The 17,527-nt window shown below is 43.4% G+C and overlaps 1 protein-coding gene across 1 annotated transcript; it reads left to right on the forward strand.

Moving 5' to 3' along the window:
• Positions 1–2,144: 2,144 nt before the first annotated feature.
• On the forward strand, positions 2,145–17,162 carry LOC132074537 (probable inactive 1-aminocyclopropane-1-carboxylate synthase-like protein 2). The gene is made up of 15 exons (XM_059474403.1): positions 2,145–2,850; positions 3,931–4,544; positions 6,054–6,113; positions 9,010–9,080; positions 9,610–9,679; positions 10,765–10,831; positions 11,291–11,388; positions 11,961–12,038; positions 13,051–13,151; positions 13,812–13,901; positions 14,874–14,919; positions 15,047–15,188; positions 15,787–15,929; positions 16,312–16,465; positions 16,672–17,162. The coding sequence occupies exons 1-15, from the start codon at positions 2,214–2,216 to the stop codon at positions 16,968–16,970; spliced, it is 2,670 nt and encodes an 889-aa protein (XP_059330386.1). The 5' UTR covers positions 2,145–2,213; the 3' UTR covers positions 16,971–17,162.
• The last annotated feature ends 365 nt before the right edge of the window (positions 17,163–17,527 follow it).

Raw genomic sequence — 17,527 nt, forward strand, 5'->3', positions numbered from 1 at the left:
CATCCTCCTTATTATTATTATTACTATTATTATTATTATTATTATTATTATTATTATTATTATTATTATTATTATTATTATTATTATTATTCCTATGTAATAACAAAATAATTTATTGTTTTATCAGTGAAAATAACTGAGCCATGAAAACTAGTTCAAGAATTATTGTATTTTTTAATATAGTGAATCTAAGTTCCATTCCTTTTAATGTTTGCATTTTGAAACTGCGGCTTTTCCTGATGCCAGGATATATGACAAGTTACTTTTGAGAATACTCTGCTGATGCCTGGCTAAGTTATGGCCCCCAGGTATAACAGGCTCTAGCCAAGCTCTCAGGCTTATTTGAAAAGCTTTTTTAAAAGGCTATTTCATTCTGCCTTTAATCTATATTTACTACTTAACTTCTGTCATCAATGACTCTACTCATGGTTGCCCCGGTCTTTTTGTACTCCAGTATACAATCTATATAAAAGTCCTTATGTAATTAAGTATGTACTTGTAGAGCATAGAGTGCCATTCCCATGAAAAAAAGCCAGGAAAGTAAAAGCACATCTTATGGACATGTGGAAATACAAACTCGAGTTCAGCAGATCACTAAAAAATCCAAACTACTCTCTCTGGTCATCACACCATATTAAGAAAGATAGTGCGATTTTTAAAGCTAAGTATTTTTTTTTTTTTTTTTAGTCTTTTTGCCTCTTTTTTCTATTGCCCCTGCCGCCAAGACAAAGTATTTAATGAAATTTAGCCAAGATCAAGTTTTCTGTTTCCTTTTCACAGACTGAGAAATGGAATCATAGAGGCTGTGAATGATTTATTAAAATCCAGAATGAAGGTATTACAGTTGGATAAAAAACCTAGGGCTGCAATGAAGTGGATCTCTTGGTCTAAGAGGAAAATTAGAAACTTAGTGTGTGCTTCACCACCTGTACAATGGCCACAGGTGATACAGGATATGGACACACTGTGTCATTCTGGTTTCCTCATTAATTACTGGTTTATGTTTGTACTTGGTGCCTTAGGGCTCAGTCCTTATCCTGCCGGACTGGGGTCTGGACTGAGATTTTGACACCGATGTGGCACGGTGCTGCCAGCTCTGTCCTGCAGCGTGCCTCGAGGCCACCTTCATGGCTGAAGCGGCAGGAAAGCTCTGTGAAGTCGAGTTCCGCAATCACAGATCCCTGCAGGGCTTCGAGCTGGTGTGGAGGAAAAGGAAGAAATCTTGCATTCACTCTCTGCGGTCCTTCAGCCCAGTTAGAGATGTGGTAGAAGACGGAGTGCGTACTCGATCTGACGGTGGCGTGTAAACAAAGGACCGAGCTGGTGCAATGCCTGGTCGCTCGGGACGGCCAGGCTGGAGGCACAGATCCTTCGCTGGTGTCCAGGAGCGCTGGGCAGTGCCCCCGTGCGTGTCTCCCCGAGGCTGCTGTTCCCCAAAGGACACGGGGGCAGGGGGGACAGCCGCTATCACGGGCTGCCGCCGACTCCCGCAGCTCTCGCCAGGCCAGGCCCGCCCCCCCAAAGGCGCGGTCAGTGACCCGGGCCCGGAGGCGCGGTGGGAGCGGGGCCGGCCGCTCCACGCCGGCATTCGACGGCACCGCTCCCGATGTCTCCGCCCCGCCGGGGCCGGAGCCGGGGGTGTTGCGGGCGAAGCCGTGCCGGGCCGTGCCTGGCAGCGCCGGGCGGGGCGGGGCCGCAGTGCCGAGCGCCGTGAGGGGGGGCGCGGCTGCGGCGCGGCCGTGGCTCGGCACGGCCCGGCACGGGGTGATGCGGCACGGCCGGTGCTGCCTCCTCCCGGGCCGGAGCGTGCGGAGGGACGGACGGCAGGAGGCAGGGAGGCAGGAAAAGAGGCAGGGTGGGAGGGACCCCACGGCGCCGCTCGGAGCCCGGCCCGGCCCCGGGAGAGCGACAAGCGCCTGGCACGGGATAAAGTTATCCCGGAATAAGGCTGCACGCATGTGCGTCACCCCGGATGTGAACATGCCGGCCCGGCTCCCCGCTAGCTCGCTCCGCCTGGCTCCAGCGGATGGGCTGAGCCGTGCCGAGCCGAGCCGAGCCGTGCCGAGCCGTGCCCGAGGCCCTGCAGCCCGGTAGGGGCTGGGGGAGGCCGGGCCGCCCGAGCGCCCTCGAGGGCCGAGGTGCGAAAGCCCCTCCCGGCGGGCCCGGGGCAGGTGCGCAGCCGGGGGCGAGCGGCGGGCGCGGCCCCGGGAGCGATGGATTTTCGTGGGAAAAAGTACGAGCGCGGCAGTAACTGGTCGGACCCCGAGGTGGTGGAGCTGCTGCAGCTCTGGGCCGACGAGTCGGTGCAGATAGAGCTGGAGAGCTGCTTGCGCAACCAGCACGTCTTCAACCGCATCGCCGAGGTGCTGCGGGAGAAGGGCATCCACCGCACGGGAGACCAGTGCCGGGAAAAGATCAAGAAGATGAAGCTGGAGTACCGGCGGATCAAGGACAATAGCAAGGCCCCGCGGGGCGGGCGGACGTGGAAGTTCTACGAGGTGATGGACCGGGTGCTGACCAGCCGGCCGGCCCTGGCCTATGGCTCCCTGAGCGGCAGCATGATGGCTCAGCAGGTGCTGCAGGGCAGCATGGTGGAGAGCTACCACCACCAGTTCACCTCCTCCACCCTGCCCTTCGGACACTCCCAGCACCCCGAGCTGATGGAAATCAAATGTGAGGAGGTGAACTCTGATGACCACAGCTTGACCCCAGAGCCCCCACAAGCCATGCCTTACCAGCAGGGCTCCCCTGAAGAACAGGAGATGGAGAGAGCCTTCTTGGAGAGGGCCCAAAACGACTCTCCCATCTCCAGGGTGGAGATTCCCATTGAAACCAGTGTTTCACCTTCAGGTAGGGATAGCCTTTTACATTCCAGCATAAGGTTTCTGCCCATTTTCCCAGAAAGAGAAGATTAATTCTGGTGCAGAGATAGACACCTGGTTTTCTTAATGACATTTGGGTCCTTGCTTTTCCACATCCCAGAAAGCTTTAAAGTAGAAGGCTGATATCTGAATTTATGGTGTTTTCGCCATTCCCAAAATGCAGGTATCTCACTACAGGTAAATATAATCTAGAATTACTGAGCTAGGTGAAATACTGTGCATGAAATCCAAAGAGCTCCATAAGTTGGGCTAGTTAGATTTCTGTATATAATGCTGACAGTAAAAAACTCATTTGCATGCTCCTATGGCATCACTTGAACATAACCAGAGCTGTCTGCTGTCCTCATGCTGAATTGTATCATGACACCCTCTTCTGCCGCGGTTGCACTGTAAACTGTCCTTGCATTGTTTTAAAATAATGTTCCAGATCTTACATTTTAGCCCACTCAACAGTGAAGAATACTTGGGAGTAATCATTGCCTGACTTTCTAAGCTATTTGGTGGGACTTGCACAGAAGATGTTTGTGCAAATCACTGGCAGAAACCGTGTTTGTTTAAAGGAGATGTGTTTCCTGCACTGAAAATGCAGCTGGGCATTGCTTAGCTACCAGGATGTGTATAGTCTGGGAATCCTGGGGGTTTCAAACCAGTCTAGGACAGGCTGATGGAAGACCATGAATTGTTGGAGAAGAAGAGATGATAACAAATGTGAGGTTCATGTCTGAGTTCAGGAAGAAGTTGTATGTCCTCTTGGCTGTGGTGCTTGCAAAGTTAGCCTAGTGGAGGGAACTGATGATTATTCAGGTTAATGCGAAGACCATGTAAGGGGCTGGGGCCGGCATCGTCATGGTGTGCCCAATGTGTGATGTTAAAAACAAACTTCAAAACCGTTTGCAAACCTCAGGATGTACCTGACAGGTTTTACTTTGTTATTTCTATAAACTCTATGGTAGATAAAAGGTTGTTCTTAGGCAGGAGAAGGAAGCGAGGTGTGCCCATGCCACTTTGCTTGCTGCACTTTTTCTTCGTTGCTTTTGTGTATTCACAGGTTTCAGTGAGCCAAACATGGCAAACTCATCACGGATCCAGAACGTTGTTCCCCGGCCTGGCTTCTCTGCCTTGCATCGGCTGAGAAAGAAGCGGAAAGGGCAGCGCATGAGGGACCCACTGGACGATCTGCTGCTGAAGACTCTGACGTCCCAGCGCGCCATGGAGGAGCGCTTCCTGCAGATGGAAGAGCGCCGCTTCCAGCGAGATCTGGACGTGGAGGAGCGCCGGATGCAACTGGAGCAGCGCCGCTTTGAACTGGAGAGGGAACATGAGTTTCGCATGTTCAATGTCTTTGCTCAGATGCTCAGCATCCTAAAGCAGAGCCATAGTGGCTCCTCCTCCTCTGTTGCCATGCCTCAGGGTTTGGACTTCAGCCAGGCACTGTCCGAAATTGAGGGAATGGGAGGAAGAGGGAGCAACCTGCAGGAGATGAGGCTTCGGCCACTTGCCAAGAGGAGGGTTGACGTGCACAGCTTCTGTAACCCCAGCGGCTTCCAGAGAAGCCCCTACCTCTCTGCTCGTGGCAACTTTGCCTGCGCTTTTCAGGGCTCCACTGAGGAAGGGTACAATGCCTATCATGCTGACAAGTATGATGAAGACAAGAACCCCAACGTGAGTAAGAGCCTCAAAGTGTTTTCCTGGCTTCCTTGTTCGGAAAAAATAGTTCCTTAGAAGTTTGCTGGCAGATGTGCTAAAAGTGTGGGGGTTTTTTTTGACCTCAGTAATACAAGGTGAATAAAACTGCTTGTTTGAGGAAAAGAAGTTAAAAGTAGCTTTGTGGATCATCTAGATACCAAGGATGAATGCTGTGTTCAGCTCAGGTTTGCACACTCTGATTTTTTAATCAGGGTAGTAATAGCAGTAGCAGACCTTGAAAAATGTAAGCAATCTGCAGGAAGAGAGCTTATGTTCCTCCTTCCACCTCATGACCTCTATTGCCCACTGAGGACTGTCTCTGCTTATCTGATTATATCTGATTATTGCAGATGATGGGTGCAGGAAGTAGAACTACTAAGTAGTAGCCTTTTTTTTTTTAATTACTGTTAATAACACTCATCACTTTCTGCCCATTTACACTCAGCTGCTTGGTTTTAAGTAGCTCATCATAGCCCTCTTGTGGCACAAAGGCTGTGTTAATAGTTCATGGCAAACTATTACTGAGTAACAAATATAGTAAATGTAAATAATTTATATGTGGATTACTTTTATTTTGATCCTTCATTCACATGCTGAACTAACTTCTTGAAACATTAAAAATATTCTGTTACTAGCCCTGACTTAAGTTGCGCTGTGTTGCAGGGATGAAAATTAGATTGTTAAACTAGAAATACACTGGGAAGTTTTTGCTACAAGGTGTATTATGAGGTACAGGGTTCTGCTTCTACAAACTGTTGTCTATGTAGGAGGTAGGTTTTTTAAACAAATACCTAAAATTAGACTTGTACTTTAATAACATCAGAAGTGTATAGTTATTTCAATTTTCTTTCACATAATAAAATTTTATTTACCCAAACTCTTCTAATAATGAGAATGTACTAGTCGATTTGAACTCTTCAGGATCTAATGCCATAGTATATATGGCCAAATCATAAACCTGGAACTGTAGAGTCATCTCTTCAGAGAGGAAAACTCAGTATTTTAACTACTTATCATGACTACATGTTTATATGTTTCTTGAGCAAATCAGTAGAGTGGAATAGTAATTAATGGTAAACAAATGCTTTTAAGATAAAGAAACATATCCAAAACCTTGTTTAAAACTGCTGTTGAAGTGTTAACCTTGTTTTTTTCAGAGTTGTTTTAGGGTTTCTTTTTTTAGTTACATATCATAGTGAGTGAATTCAAGATAAGGTTAAACATGTTCTGTAAAGAAGTATAAACTATTAGTACATGTTCTTTACAGACAGTTTATTATTATTGACTAAGAAGCCAAGTGCTTGGAATATATATGGAAATGTACACATGTAGATGCATGTCTTGAGTTTTATATAGTGAAGTTTATGAGAACTCTGTTTTGACTTTTCCTTGGTAAGCTTTTTGGAGTCAGTTTAGTGAGGTGATAGCTAAGGTGATGTACTCACATGTTTTATGTGTCTATAAACAATACTGTTTCTTTTCTAGGGTATAATAAACTTTGGCACCAGTGAGAACAAGCTCTGCTTTGACCTGATGTCCAAGCGGGTAAGTTCTATTCCAAAATAAAACACTGAATTTGCTGTGCAGTCCCTCTTCAAAGCTTGCACTTTCCTAGAGTTACTGCTATTACTCAGGTTTCTCTGGTGAAGTTTTTCATTGCAGATTTTAAATTTGTTGGAAGTCACTTTTGAATACAACTACTTGTACATTTATTTATCTTATTTTTCCAAGAGGATAGGAAGATGAGTGTTTTTCTCTTCCTCTTCATGATGGGTTTACCTCTGGGGATGTACTTATAAAAGAAAACTAGGTTAAAATAAGATGAATTTTATTTTCCCTTGCTCACAGTAGGTTATTTAATACATATATTTTGAAATTACTTTTGAAATCTATTTAATTTTGGATATCTTTACACCTGTCCATTATAAAGTCACACAACTTGGACACCTGGTTCTGAACTCACCTGAAATGTGCAAGTGTGGCAGCAGTGAAATCTCTCAAAATCAGAGTGGGTCAGCTGCTACCTGCTGGCTTTGCACCAGGCAGAGAAGTGCAACACATAGCAGAACTGAAAAAGTAGAAAAAGTTGAAAGGAAACAAAAGAACTATGCTGTAGAGGAATGCTTCTAGATTTCCATTAAAATCACTGCCTGTGGCAGGCAGCCTTTGAGGTGGGCAGGTAGCACCTTTTCCTACCTGTGGCTGTGTGGGGGGAGGGAAGGTGCCTCAGGGTTGGACAGTTGGACAGTCTCTGCAGTTTGAAGTTCTTAGTTTCTCCCATTCCACCACTTCCCACCCTCAAAGTGTTCCCTGCTTTATTTCTCCCTGCTACTCCACTGGCTCGGGGGATGCTACCCCACCACTCCTCCTTCCAGCTAAAAGAACATGTAAGGCAGAGCTGCTGCCTGCACAGAAAGGTCTTCTAGGCTGTGTAGGTGGTGCCTTCCTTCCTTCCTTCCTTCCTTCCTTCCTTCCTTCCTTCCTTCCGCCACTTCCGCCACTTCCGCCACTTCCGCCACTTCCGCCACTTCCGCCACTTCCGCCACTTCCGCCACTTCCTTCCGCCACTTCCTTCCGCCACTTCCTTCCTTCCGCCACTTCCTTCCTTCCGCCACTTCCTTCCTTCCGCCACTTCCTTCCTTCCGCCACTTCCTTCCTTCCGCCACTTCCGCCACTTCCTTCCGCCACTTCCTTCCGCCACTTCCTTCCTTCCCCACTTCCTTCCTTCCCCACTTCCTTCCGCCACTTCCTTCCTTCTGCCACTTCCTTCCTTCCTTCCTTGTCCCTTCTCCTTTGAACTAACACCATGTCAGCAGTAAGTAGTGCAGAGGGAGACAGTAGTCAGCTGCATCTTCATTAGCCCTTCTATGAAAGTGAGTCAGGTACTGTGTTCATGCTTGTGGCAACAAGCAGAACAAAGATGTTGTTGCCAGCTTCTCAGTCCTTGCAGCCTTGAGTAACAGTATGGATTCACTGAAGCTGATACAGCATCAGCAGGGATTGTAGGCAAGTAATTTTTTTGCTATCTGGGATTAAAAATACTTATTGCTGCCACTGAATAATGTATCCAGTTTCTGTTTTCAACTTCTGACCCTTAGAGAACACTTAACACATTACTTTTAGGGGTTCTCCTCTTATTAATTCAGAGTCATTTTTGGCCAAGTATGCTGGTATGTTTGGTGTTTCATTCTCTAGATAAGTTTAGGAGAGAGATGTAAGGAGGCACAGTTCTTGGAGCTACATAGACTCCAAGAACATCTACAGCAGAAGGAACTTTTATCCTATACTATCAGGTTGTAATTCTGCATGGGATAAGGACATTGTCTTTAAACTCCAGAGCTTGGCACCAGTTATTAAAACACCTCTAGAAAATGTTATGGTTTTGTTATCAAGTGTGAAACTTTCACACTCCATGTGGAATTTCCCTCCTCCTTTGCACTATCACCTACTTGGGTCATGTCCACCTTTATTTTTTTTAGTATTAACTCACAGATTTGATTGCCATTAAATGTTTGGAAGGGGCATTGTATATAATACTTGTTTATTGCCTTTTGTTTATCTAAAATGTTCCCTCAGCCTGTATCAATGCTTGCTGTGCTTTCCCTTACAACTTCACAGAACTGGATTATGTGAAACCCTGATATTTAAAACCTTGAAAATATTTAGGTAAAAGCAGTGTGCACATTTTATCTAATTATAAATATTAAAAAGGACCTCCATAGTTCAGGTCAATCTGTCTTTGGGATCAGAATGAGCTTCTTATAAGGAACAAAGTGCCTGCCCTGGGAAATAATTATTAGGAAGATAATTTCAATCTTCTTGTGTCTTTTGAAAGCTCCTGTTACATTTCAACATTTACCAAACTGATCAGAAAAATAAATCTGAAGAATCTGCCATAACTTTGAACTGAGACATAAATGAAAGCTGTAATTCATTTAAAAAATTAATAGATTGAAAGTTAATTAAGGAAAACGCATATTTGACTCCAAATTCCTTTCTAACTCTTTCTGACAGTCTGGACCTGATCTTTCACAACTGGCACTTATTTTTCCAGCCAAAACCTGTTGTCCTCAAAGCTTGGTCAAAACACTCTTGGTTTTTCTTTGTTTGCTGAGAAAGACTTTTGCAGACGCCTTGGTTATAGGCATTGTATGTTGCCTGTTCTGCATCTTTTTTGTAGATTTCTGTGCAGAGAAGTTTTGGCTGCAGTAGCTTTGCAGAAACCTGTAGTTCATACAACCTGAAGGTATCACAGATCAGTTTGCTGGTTCTTGCTTCTTCAAGCTGCATTAATTTTGATGGTCAGTAGCTTTCCCAATCCAGTTTTACAACTGAAATTGCACAAGTGTCTGTGCAGATGTGTGCCTATGCAAGGATCCTGTCTATCTCCATATTTCCCTTACCAATAACTGATTTTAATGATTCTTCTCATTTTTCCCAGCTGACACAGGCTGATATGAATCTCATGGACCCTTCACTGCTTCAGTATCCTGACTGGAAAGGGCATCTGTTGTAAGTCTTTTCTGTAACACTTCTCTTTTTTGACTACTTGTTTAATAAACAGAACGGATGAATACAAACCTTTTCTGCTACATCCTCTAGTTAAAATGTTTCTAGGTCACTTAAATAATCTTTTTCTTTGCAAAACTTTCATTAGCTGTCCTATCAGCTCATCCAGTTAAAGTCTTTTATGTGAGAGAAGATGCAAATTTTCTAAACCAGAGTTTTAAAAGCACTTGGATACATTAACAAATTGGATAACTCCAAACAATTCTTTGAAACATAGTGAACACTTGGGGTTGTTAATCCTTTTCTGTGCCAGATTAAAGCTCATCAGAAATGTACGCACCATTATAGACATTATCTGCGGCACCTCTGCTGGGTATAAAAATCATGTCTGTTCCATGGGCCAGAGCTATCCTGTTTTCTAGCTATTTTCACCAGACTGTACTATCCCTGACTTGACTTTCCTAAGATGTGAACCTGGTTTGGAAGCCTCTTGGAGAATATTTCAATCAGTATTTGCTTTTGTGTTTTTCAGTTTACGGGAAGAAGTGGCTCGATTTCTGACCTATTACTGCAAGGCCCCTGCACCTCTCAAAGCAGAGAATGTAGGTAACCCAGTGCTGGTTGGTGTCTGTACTAATGTGTTGCCATTTGTTGGGAAAAAGTTTCAAATTCTGTTTCTTTAAACAAATGATTTGGTAAGAATGCAAGCTATTATCAAGTAAATGAGATCGATTCTGCATTTCAGTAGCTTTTGATGCACACTTCCACCAGAACACTTCAGGCCTACTGCATATTTGCCTCATGTTTCACTTTTGTGTGCCAGCTCCTCCTGCTGGTACTCTTAATGGGGCTTTGCATTTTGATCTCCCTATTTAGCTCAGGGACCTACTCTGCCTGTATCCCTCAGCCTTGACAAAGAGTGCCCACTGTTTCAGTTGAGTTCCATGTCATCACATTCCTCTGTTACACCTCAAGACAGAGATTTGTAATTGAACCAAGAGTTAGTTTTAGCCTGTGAAATTTGTGGCAGTGTTGCTATAAAGACATCAGGACCTGAATCTCTGCAGGACTTGCTGACTTGTGAGAGATACAACCTGGATAAAGGGGCCTGTGGAGGTCAGGAGCTCCTGTCTCTGCTGAGTGCTGAAGGCAGCAGGAGCTGGTGCGGCCATTACTTTTCTGGCTGCAGTAATTCAGCAGAACCCCACGCTTCCTGTGAACTGAAGTTAACACTGATCAGATTGCTGATCACTGCCTCCTCAAGGCACCAGATTTGTCCTGATATTTGGAATGAAGCTCACGGTACCTGTGAGCATTTGTCCGAGACAGTAGTTTCCACTTTTTGCCCAAATTTGGCAGGACGTCAGAACTGCTGTTACCATGAAGAAATGATGACACATTTACTGTTGAAAAGTATTTTGATTTACTAGCATCTCAGAACTGCTCCCCAGCTTTTTCACTACCTATTCTTTTTCTAAATTGCTTATTAGAATGAAAAATGGCACTAGAACGAAGTGTCTATGAAAACAGGATTAAAGTTATTGTGGTAGAAGTGGGATTTCAGTAGGAAAATTCTAATGGAGTATTAGGGAGGAAATTTATTTCAGTGATATTGTCAGTGATACTGCTTTATAGTGTTGACTCTCTATGTATGGATTTATCACTAGCATTTCTCTTTCTTCTGTAGGTGATTGTTTTAAATGGTTGTGGCTCTTTATTTTCTGCATTAGCTACAGTCCTTTGTGATCCAGGAGGTAAGTGGATGGTTGGAACATAGTTTTGTTTTGTTTTGGTTTTTTTTCTGCTGGGAAATAATGTTACTTTGTTTAAATACTGTTAGACAGAAGTGAAGTAGTGGAATTGGCATTGGCCTGCTGCAAAGTTCTTGTTTCCTGCAAAGTTGTGCTGTGAAATTCTTCATTTCTGTGGTCTGCAGGTGTCATGCACGCACACTTGGTGCCTGCCCTGTCTGCCTTCACTGTTTTGTGGTACACTTTTTTAGCTTGCCAGACTAGACATGGGCTATACTCATGGTTACCTGGGCACTTGCAGAAGAATAAAGAATTAAAGTAAACATAAAGTGAAGAAAGAGGCAGTAGAATTGCAGTGTTTCCAAGGGACACAGCTGTAAAAATGCTTTCGTGTTTAGCTAAAGCACATTAGGAGAGAAAACTGTGACCTGTTGGTAACTAACTTTGTTTTCTTGGTTCCAGAAGCTATTCTGATTGCTACTCCCTGTTATGGTGGTATTACCCAGAGTATCTTCCTCTATGGTAATGTCAAGCTGGTGTATGTCTATTTAGACAGTAAGGTAAGATCTGGGAGAAGGGAATAACAACCTCTGCAGTTAAACTGGAAAGTTGAGCTTTGGGAATCTCTGCAAGCAGTTCTCAGAACAAGGGTACACTACAGCCAGTGGACATTTACACAGTTTATTGCTGGGAAAATGGACACATGGTTTACAAGAAAGTCACTTGAGACCATGAATCTGAATTCCAGTTTTGTAGTTTTCTTGTATTTTACTCCCAGTAAAAGTCCTTGAAAGGAAAAAAATTACCATTTTGAACCTTGGAGAGAGAAGTTTTCCTACGTGTCCTACTGAAGGTGGTCCCAGGGTGCAAGAGCAGATGGAGATCTTGCATTGCTTTAGTTATTCAAGGATAGCAAGAAAATTCTGGTTTTGGCCAGCCTGTGATGGACTTTACTTTGATTTTACTTATTAATTTATTTATTCTCTCTGTAGTATAGGAGGATAAGAAGATGGTTGCTAGGTCATTATTGTTGGGGGTTTATTTTCTTTCAGGGAACATTTGTCAGTGGATTGGCCCAAGGCAGTCTCTATTGAAACAACTTTGCCTTTTCAATCTTTTCTATGTCTTTCAGATTACTGGAACAAGTACTCGACCCTTTCAGCTTACAGTGGAAAAACTGGAAAAAGCCTTCCAGGATGCCCGGGCAGAGGTGAGTTTAGCTGAGCTTCACATTACCAGCTAAGTTTACAATATATTGGAGATGTCACATCCCACATGTGGCCTAAAGATCAAAGCATTTTCAAAGCCTAGCACCTGGCTTTCTGGTTGTTCTTGTAGATCATCTGAGATGATGGCTTGTGAACTCAGGGGCACTTCTAGGGGGAATGTCTCAGTTTTGTGTCTGTCCAGTTTTGGTCACAGCACAAAAGGATAAACGAGACAATTCACAAATCACTGGAACCCATTCATATAACCAAAAATAATGTACTTGGGCATGCACTAAAATTTGGGACTACCCAGGATTTCCCCTCAGAAAGGCAGCTGAGTTGCCTGAAAACTGTTTGCTCTACACAGCAGGGCAGATGAATACACTAAGAATGCCGAAAGTTTTTGCAGGAGAGAACTCTAGAGAATAAAATGCAAGTGAATATCACTTTTCTGAAGAGTTAGTCTGTAAGTTTGGCATTGTCCTAAATCCCATATATGTTAAGCTGCATCTTTGAATTGTTACCAGCTCTGACATCTCCAGCCAAGTGTGCTTTAGATGAGTACACTTTGCATTCACCTAATTCAAATTCTCATCTTTCTTGCCACTTTCATGGGCAGTCTTCAGTAATTTATTATTTCCCAATTACTAATGAAACTCAGAAAAAGTACTTCCATACTGAGAAAATGTAGACCATCTCTGTCATTAATCGGTTGACCAGATGGCAAATAATTACTTGGTAGTGGCAATTCCCTCTTTTCAAAATCATAGATTAATTCTATAATATTTTGCTCATTTCACTTTGCAAATGAATTAATTGTAAACAACAAAAAAAAAATCTTAATTTGTGGCTGAAAGTTTTCTCATACATATTTAACTTTGAGGTGAAAAGTCATAGTGGAAGCTTCAGGGGAATTCTGTGTCACACTCAAGTGAGGGACTGCTCAAGTAGAGGAACTGAAAATTTATCCCATGGTAGGCACTCTCTTAATACTATGGTGTTTGTATTCTGCAGGGTGTCACTGTAAGGGCCTTAATTCTTTTGAATCCCCAAAATCCTCTTGGGGACATCTACTCCTTGTCAGAGCTACGGGATTACCTGGAATTTGCTAAAAGGTATGTCACTTTGGAAAGCTGAGATATCCTGAGTCAGATACAGCTTTCAAACTCTGGTGGACTACTTGCTGTCCCTGAATTTATCTGTGAATATCTTTCAAGTCAGGTGAATAGTCTGTTCTTTATACATATTGGTGGACTTAGGAAAGGAGAGGGGAATGCTGGGATCATGGACCCTGCAGTCATCTGGGCTGGCAAAGCAGCTTGTATCAAGGAATGCAAGTTTTATTTTTCAGTGATCTGAGGAAACACTGGCACTGGGCCTCCCTGGTAGAAAGCTGTGTTCTTTTCCTCCCAGTTTTTCAGTACCTGTAAAGACAAAGAAGTGTATGGATATGGTTTCATCGTGGATCATAATACTGTTTGAGATTCGGATTCTATGAGATGCTGAGTGGATGGGTAGCACATATAGGAATTAATTTTCACATTGGCAATTATAGGATCTTTGTCTTGTTACATGGTTACAGTGGGTGACAGGTGGATATACCTCAAATCATTTCAATGTACACAAAATAGATCTAAGTTGAGAAAAGTTGCTTTATTTCTGCAAAATTTGGCATCCCCTCTTCTTTGTATAAAGCAGGTATTTGGAGGCCTGAATTTATCTCTGTTAAACCAGAAGCAGCCTTCTTTTGTAATCTCCATTTTGTCCTTTTGCAGACATGAATTGCATGTGATAGTAGATGAGATCTACATGCTGTCAGTTTTTGATGAATCAGCCACGTTTCACAGTGTCCTAGGCATGGACAGGTAAAAGCAGCTCCTACTTCCCTGGCCATCTTCCAGTGACAGTTCAACATGATGCCTTGCTGAGAACTTGTGACTGGAAGTTAAGTCATGAGCTAGTAAATTCTGAATCCACCTTACATTGATTTATGCCCTTTTTTCTTTTTCAGTAATTTCTGAATGGCAAATGCATTTTGTCAAGTACAATCTAGCAAGTAAAAAATGGTAGCTAGCTTTTCATTGTGGTATATTTCTCAATGTGTGCATCAGTATTTGGTTATGACAGTCCCCAAAACAGAAAACAGATTTTTCTTTTGTTGAAAGTGATGCTCTTCTTCCTACCTAAACGTCTTTTTCCCATGTTTCTGTTGATGCTTGTAAAGACTTTCAATTGGTGTTTACTTCCTAATTTTCCATAGAGTAGTCCCAGATCACAGTAGTATTACAGACTGGATAATGGCTTTTTTTAGGTATTGTTTTAATGAGATGAAGAACTTTTAAAATATTTTTTAAAATGTGGTGTGTTGTTGAGTTGTTTGGGTTTTTTTTTTTTAATTTTTAGTCTTCACCAGTGCTGCTAGCTATCTTTTTGTGCTCAGTTGCAAGGAAATTAAATATACTCAGTTAAGTGTTAGCTCTGTCTTGCTGGGCTTAGATGTAAAGGAACATCATTTTGATTCTTGACAAAATACATTGGCAGAAGCCTGATTTCTGGCATTAAATGTACGAGCTTCAGGAAATCTGCATGTAAAATGTAGCACTTGTAAGCATCTGTGTCTTTGAAATATTTGAAAACTGTGTCTAAAGCTACTTCCAAGGGGTTCCCAGCTTCTAAAGTTAGGTCACATTTGAATTTTCCCTGCTTGACTGCTGTTCAGTGGTGCACTGTCTGTCATTGTGTAATGCTGCCTCTCTGTTTCTGCAATGCTGCACTGGTGATCCAAAAGCTTCAGCACCTATGACACTAACTGCCCATCTGCATCCTTCTACATACAGATTGCCTGATCCACAGCGGACTCACGTGATGTGGGGCATAACCAAGGTGAGTGCTGGTTCTTACCGTGCTGTGCCTTTGTGGCTGCTGTTCCTCATGCTGGAAAGATCAAGTTAGTAGTAATAGGATCCCAGTTGTTCAGTGTAATAAAGTAGTCTCTCTGTGCCTTCTGCAGGATTTTGCTGTTTCTGGGATTCGTTTTGGTACTTTATATACAGAGAACCAAGATGTTGTTAATGCAGTGGCTTCTTTGTGTTATTTCCATGGGGTTTGTGGACCTGTCCAGCACAAGGTTGCCCAGCTCCTCAGAGACAGAGGTGAGTCAGTAGCTCCATATACAGTCTTCTGCCATTCTGTGTGTTTTAATACCTGGAAAATCTCCCCTTCCCTTACGTTCCCTAGTGGTCTCCTCTTTCTACACCTTAATTGACAGTCTTCCATTACCCTGAAGCTGCCCATGCAACACAAGGCTGACAGCTCTGCAGAAAAGCACCATTTATGCAGAACTTCTGATCAGCAGAGTTAGAGGAGCAGCTTGGAGGAAGCATGGTAGCTATTTATACAGAAATTGCCTGAGTTACCCAGAACGAGATGAGCAGAAACAAAGAATACAGGCTTGTAGGACAAGGAAAATGGAAATGGGCTTCTCACTCTGCCCAGGGTGGAATGTTAACAGTCCATGATGACTAAGAACTATAAATGTAGGGAAACTTCCTCAGGAAGGTCAGGGAGATACTCTTCTGCACAGACATGAAACTGCAAAATACTTCTTGGCTGTCCTTTTGTTATTTGAGGAAACAGAAAACAAAAAAAGGAGGTAAAGTGTGAAGCAGAAAAAGACAACTGGGCATTTTCAAAGCTTCAACAGATCTCAGTTTGTGATTCTTTTCTTTTTCTTCTTCTTCTTCTGGTCAGACTGGATCAACCAGGTGTACCTGAGGGCCAACCATGCCCGCCTAAAAGCTGCCCATACGTACGTGACAGATGAGCTGAAGACACTTGGGGTTCCTTTTCTCAACCGCAATGCAGGCTTCTTTGTCTGGATTGACTTCCGAAAGGTTGGTACTTCTGGGAAGTGAGGCTTCCCCTGGGGTGAGGGCAGGCATGTAGTGCAACTGCATCTAGAGGAAGAGTTAATATTGTGACAAGCATTTTGTTTCAACAAATCTGTCATCTGATGAGGAGAGGGAAGGGCTGCCAGGTGTTTCAGTCTGATCTTTTCCTTTTGTCAATCTGTGAACTTCCATCCTTGCAGGAGTCTTACTGCTCTCAAGCCACTTCCCTCCCCATTTCTTCCTTTGTATCACAACTGATGTACTTCAGAGGTAAAAGGTGTCTCACTTGGCCTTTGCAGACTTTATGGGAATCACAAATTCATGAGGATCTCAGTGATGTAGTCTATATGGTACTAACCTCTGGCCCTTCTGATGACTCTCCTAGTACCTTAAGACAGGCACATTTGAGGAGGAGTTGCTGCTCTGGAAGCGTTTTCTGGATAATAAGGTCCTCCTGTCCTGTGGAAAAGCCTTTGAGTGCAGTGAACCTGGATGGTTCCGCATCATCTTTTCTGACAAGACCCACCGGCTGCAGTTAGGTGAGTAATGTTCTTTTTCCTCCCACCACAATTTCTGCACCACTATTCCCATCTCTTCTCAATCCTAAACTTAGGCTATTATTATCCTCCTGTCTTCTCTGTTTTTTTCTCCCTTTCTCCATTATCCTTTCCTGGATCTGATGGATTTGGAGATGCTTGTGGCTTAAATTAATCCACCAGTGTTTCTCCTCATTGTACCACTGCAGGCATGCAACGGATACGCAAGGTTTTGGAGGAGCGTGAGCAGGAGTTACTGGCTGAGGAGAAGGAGCAGCCTTGTCAGTCAGATCAGGATGGTAAAGCAGATAGCACAGATGAAGTCATTTTTGTATCCCGCCACCAGGACCCTCTCTGTGCCAGCAGCTCCAGCCTTGGTGACCTCATTGGCCTCCTGCAGCAACAGATGCGTTCATCTGACTGGCTACAGAAAAACACAGCTGAGCAGTTTGCCCAGGAAAAGACAGAGATCTATGATGTGTTCAGCAAACTGGTGGGGAAGCAATAGGGGTCAGTGTGCCTCCAGGGGCTTTCCTGAACAGTAACTGACGCCTAACAACTCAGTAGTGACTTCCAGCAAATAATATATTTTCTGTATAGCAAGAGAATTACTTTGTAGGCCCCCTCCTCTCCCCTCTGTTTGAGATCTCTGATTTGTACTATATACCTGTGTTTGCTTGGATTGGGGTGAGGGTAGGGAAGGGGGGGTGTCTTGTTTGTGTGCTGCTCTCTGTTCTGCAGCATCATTGTATTTTATATTTAATTAATTTCTAATGAATATGCTCTTAACTCTCTTATAAGGTCCTGTGGTGTAATTTTTTATTCTTCTTCACACTTTCCAAAAACAGATTCTAGATTAAGTTATGTGAGGTTTCCCTTTTCTTAAATGATGGTCAGATATAACTATTTGGGGGCCAGCTGTCTCAAAGAGGTGTTTTTGGGAGATAGAATCTAGTGTCAGCCCTAACTTAGCCCTAGCTAAGGGTAAATAAACATGTGCATAGATTCATCTTCATGACTGAGGCTCTTAGGACCATAGTCATCTAGGCTGAGTTCTTTAAATCA

The sequence above is a fragment of the Ammospiza nelsoni genome, chromosome 6, assembly GCF_027579445.1.
Source record: "Ammospiza nelsoni isolate bAmmNel1 chromosome 6, bAmmNel1.pri, whole genome shotgun sequence".
NCBI lineage: Eukaryota > Metazoa > Chordata > Aves > Passeriformes > Passerellidae > Ammospiza > Ammospiza nelsoni.

Bases quoted from the DNA above. Each gene is read 5' to 3' on its own strand.
- LOC132074537 (XM_059474403.1), top strand. From the start codon at position 2,214: ATGGATTTTCGTGGGAAAAAGTACGAGCGCGGCAGTAACTGGTCGGAC. The intron at 9,680-10,764 runs GTAGGTAACCCA...TTTCTTCTGTAG, and splicing joins CACCTCTCAAAGCAGAGAAT to GTGATTGTTTTAAATGGTTG. The intron at 10,832-11,290 runs GTAAGTGGATGG...TCTTGGTTCCAG, and splicing joins AGTCCTTTGTGATCCAGGAG to AAGCTATTCTGATTGCTACT.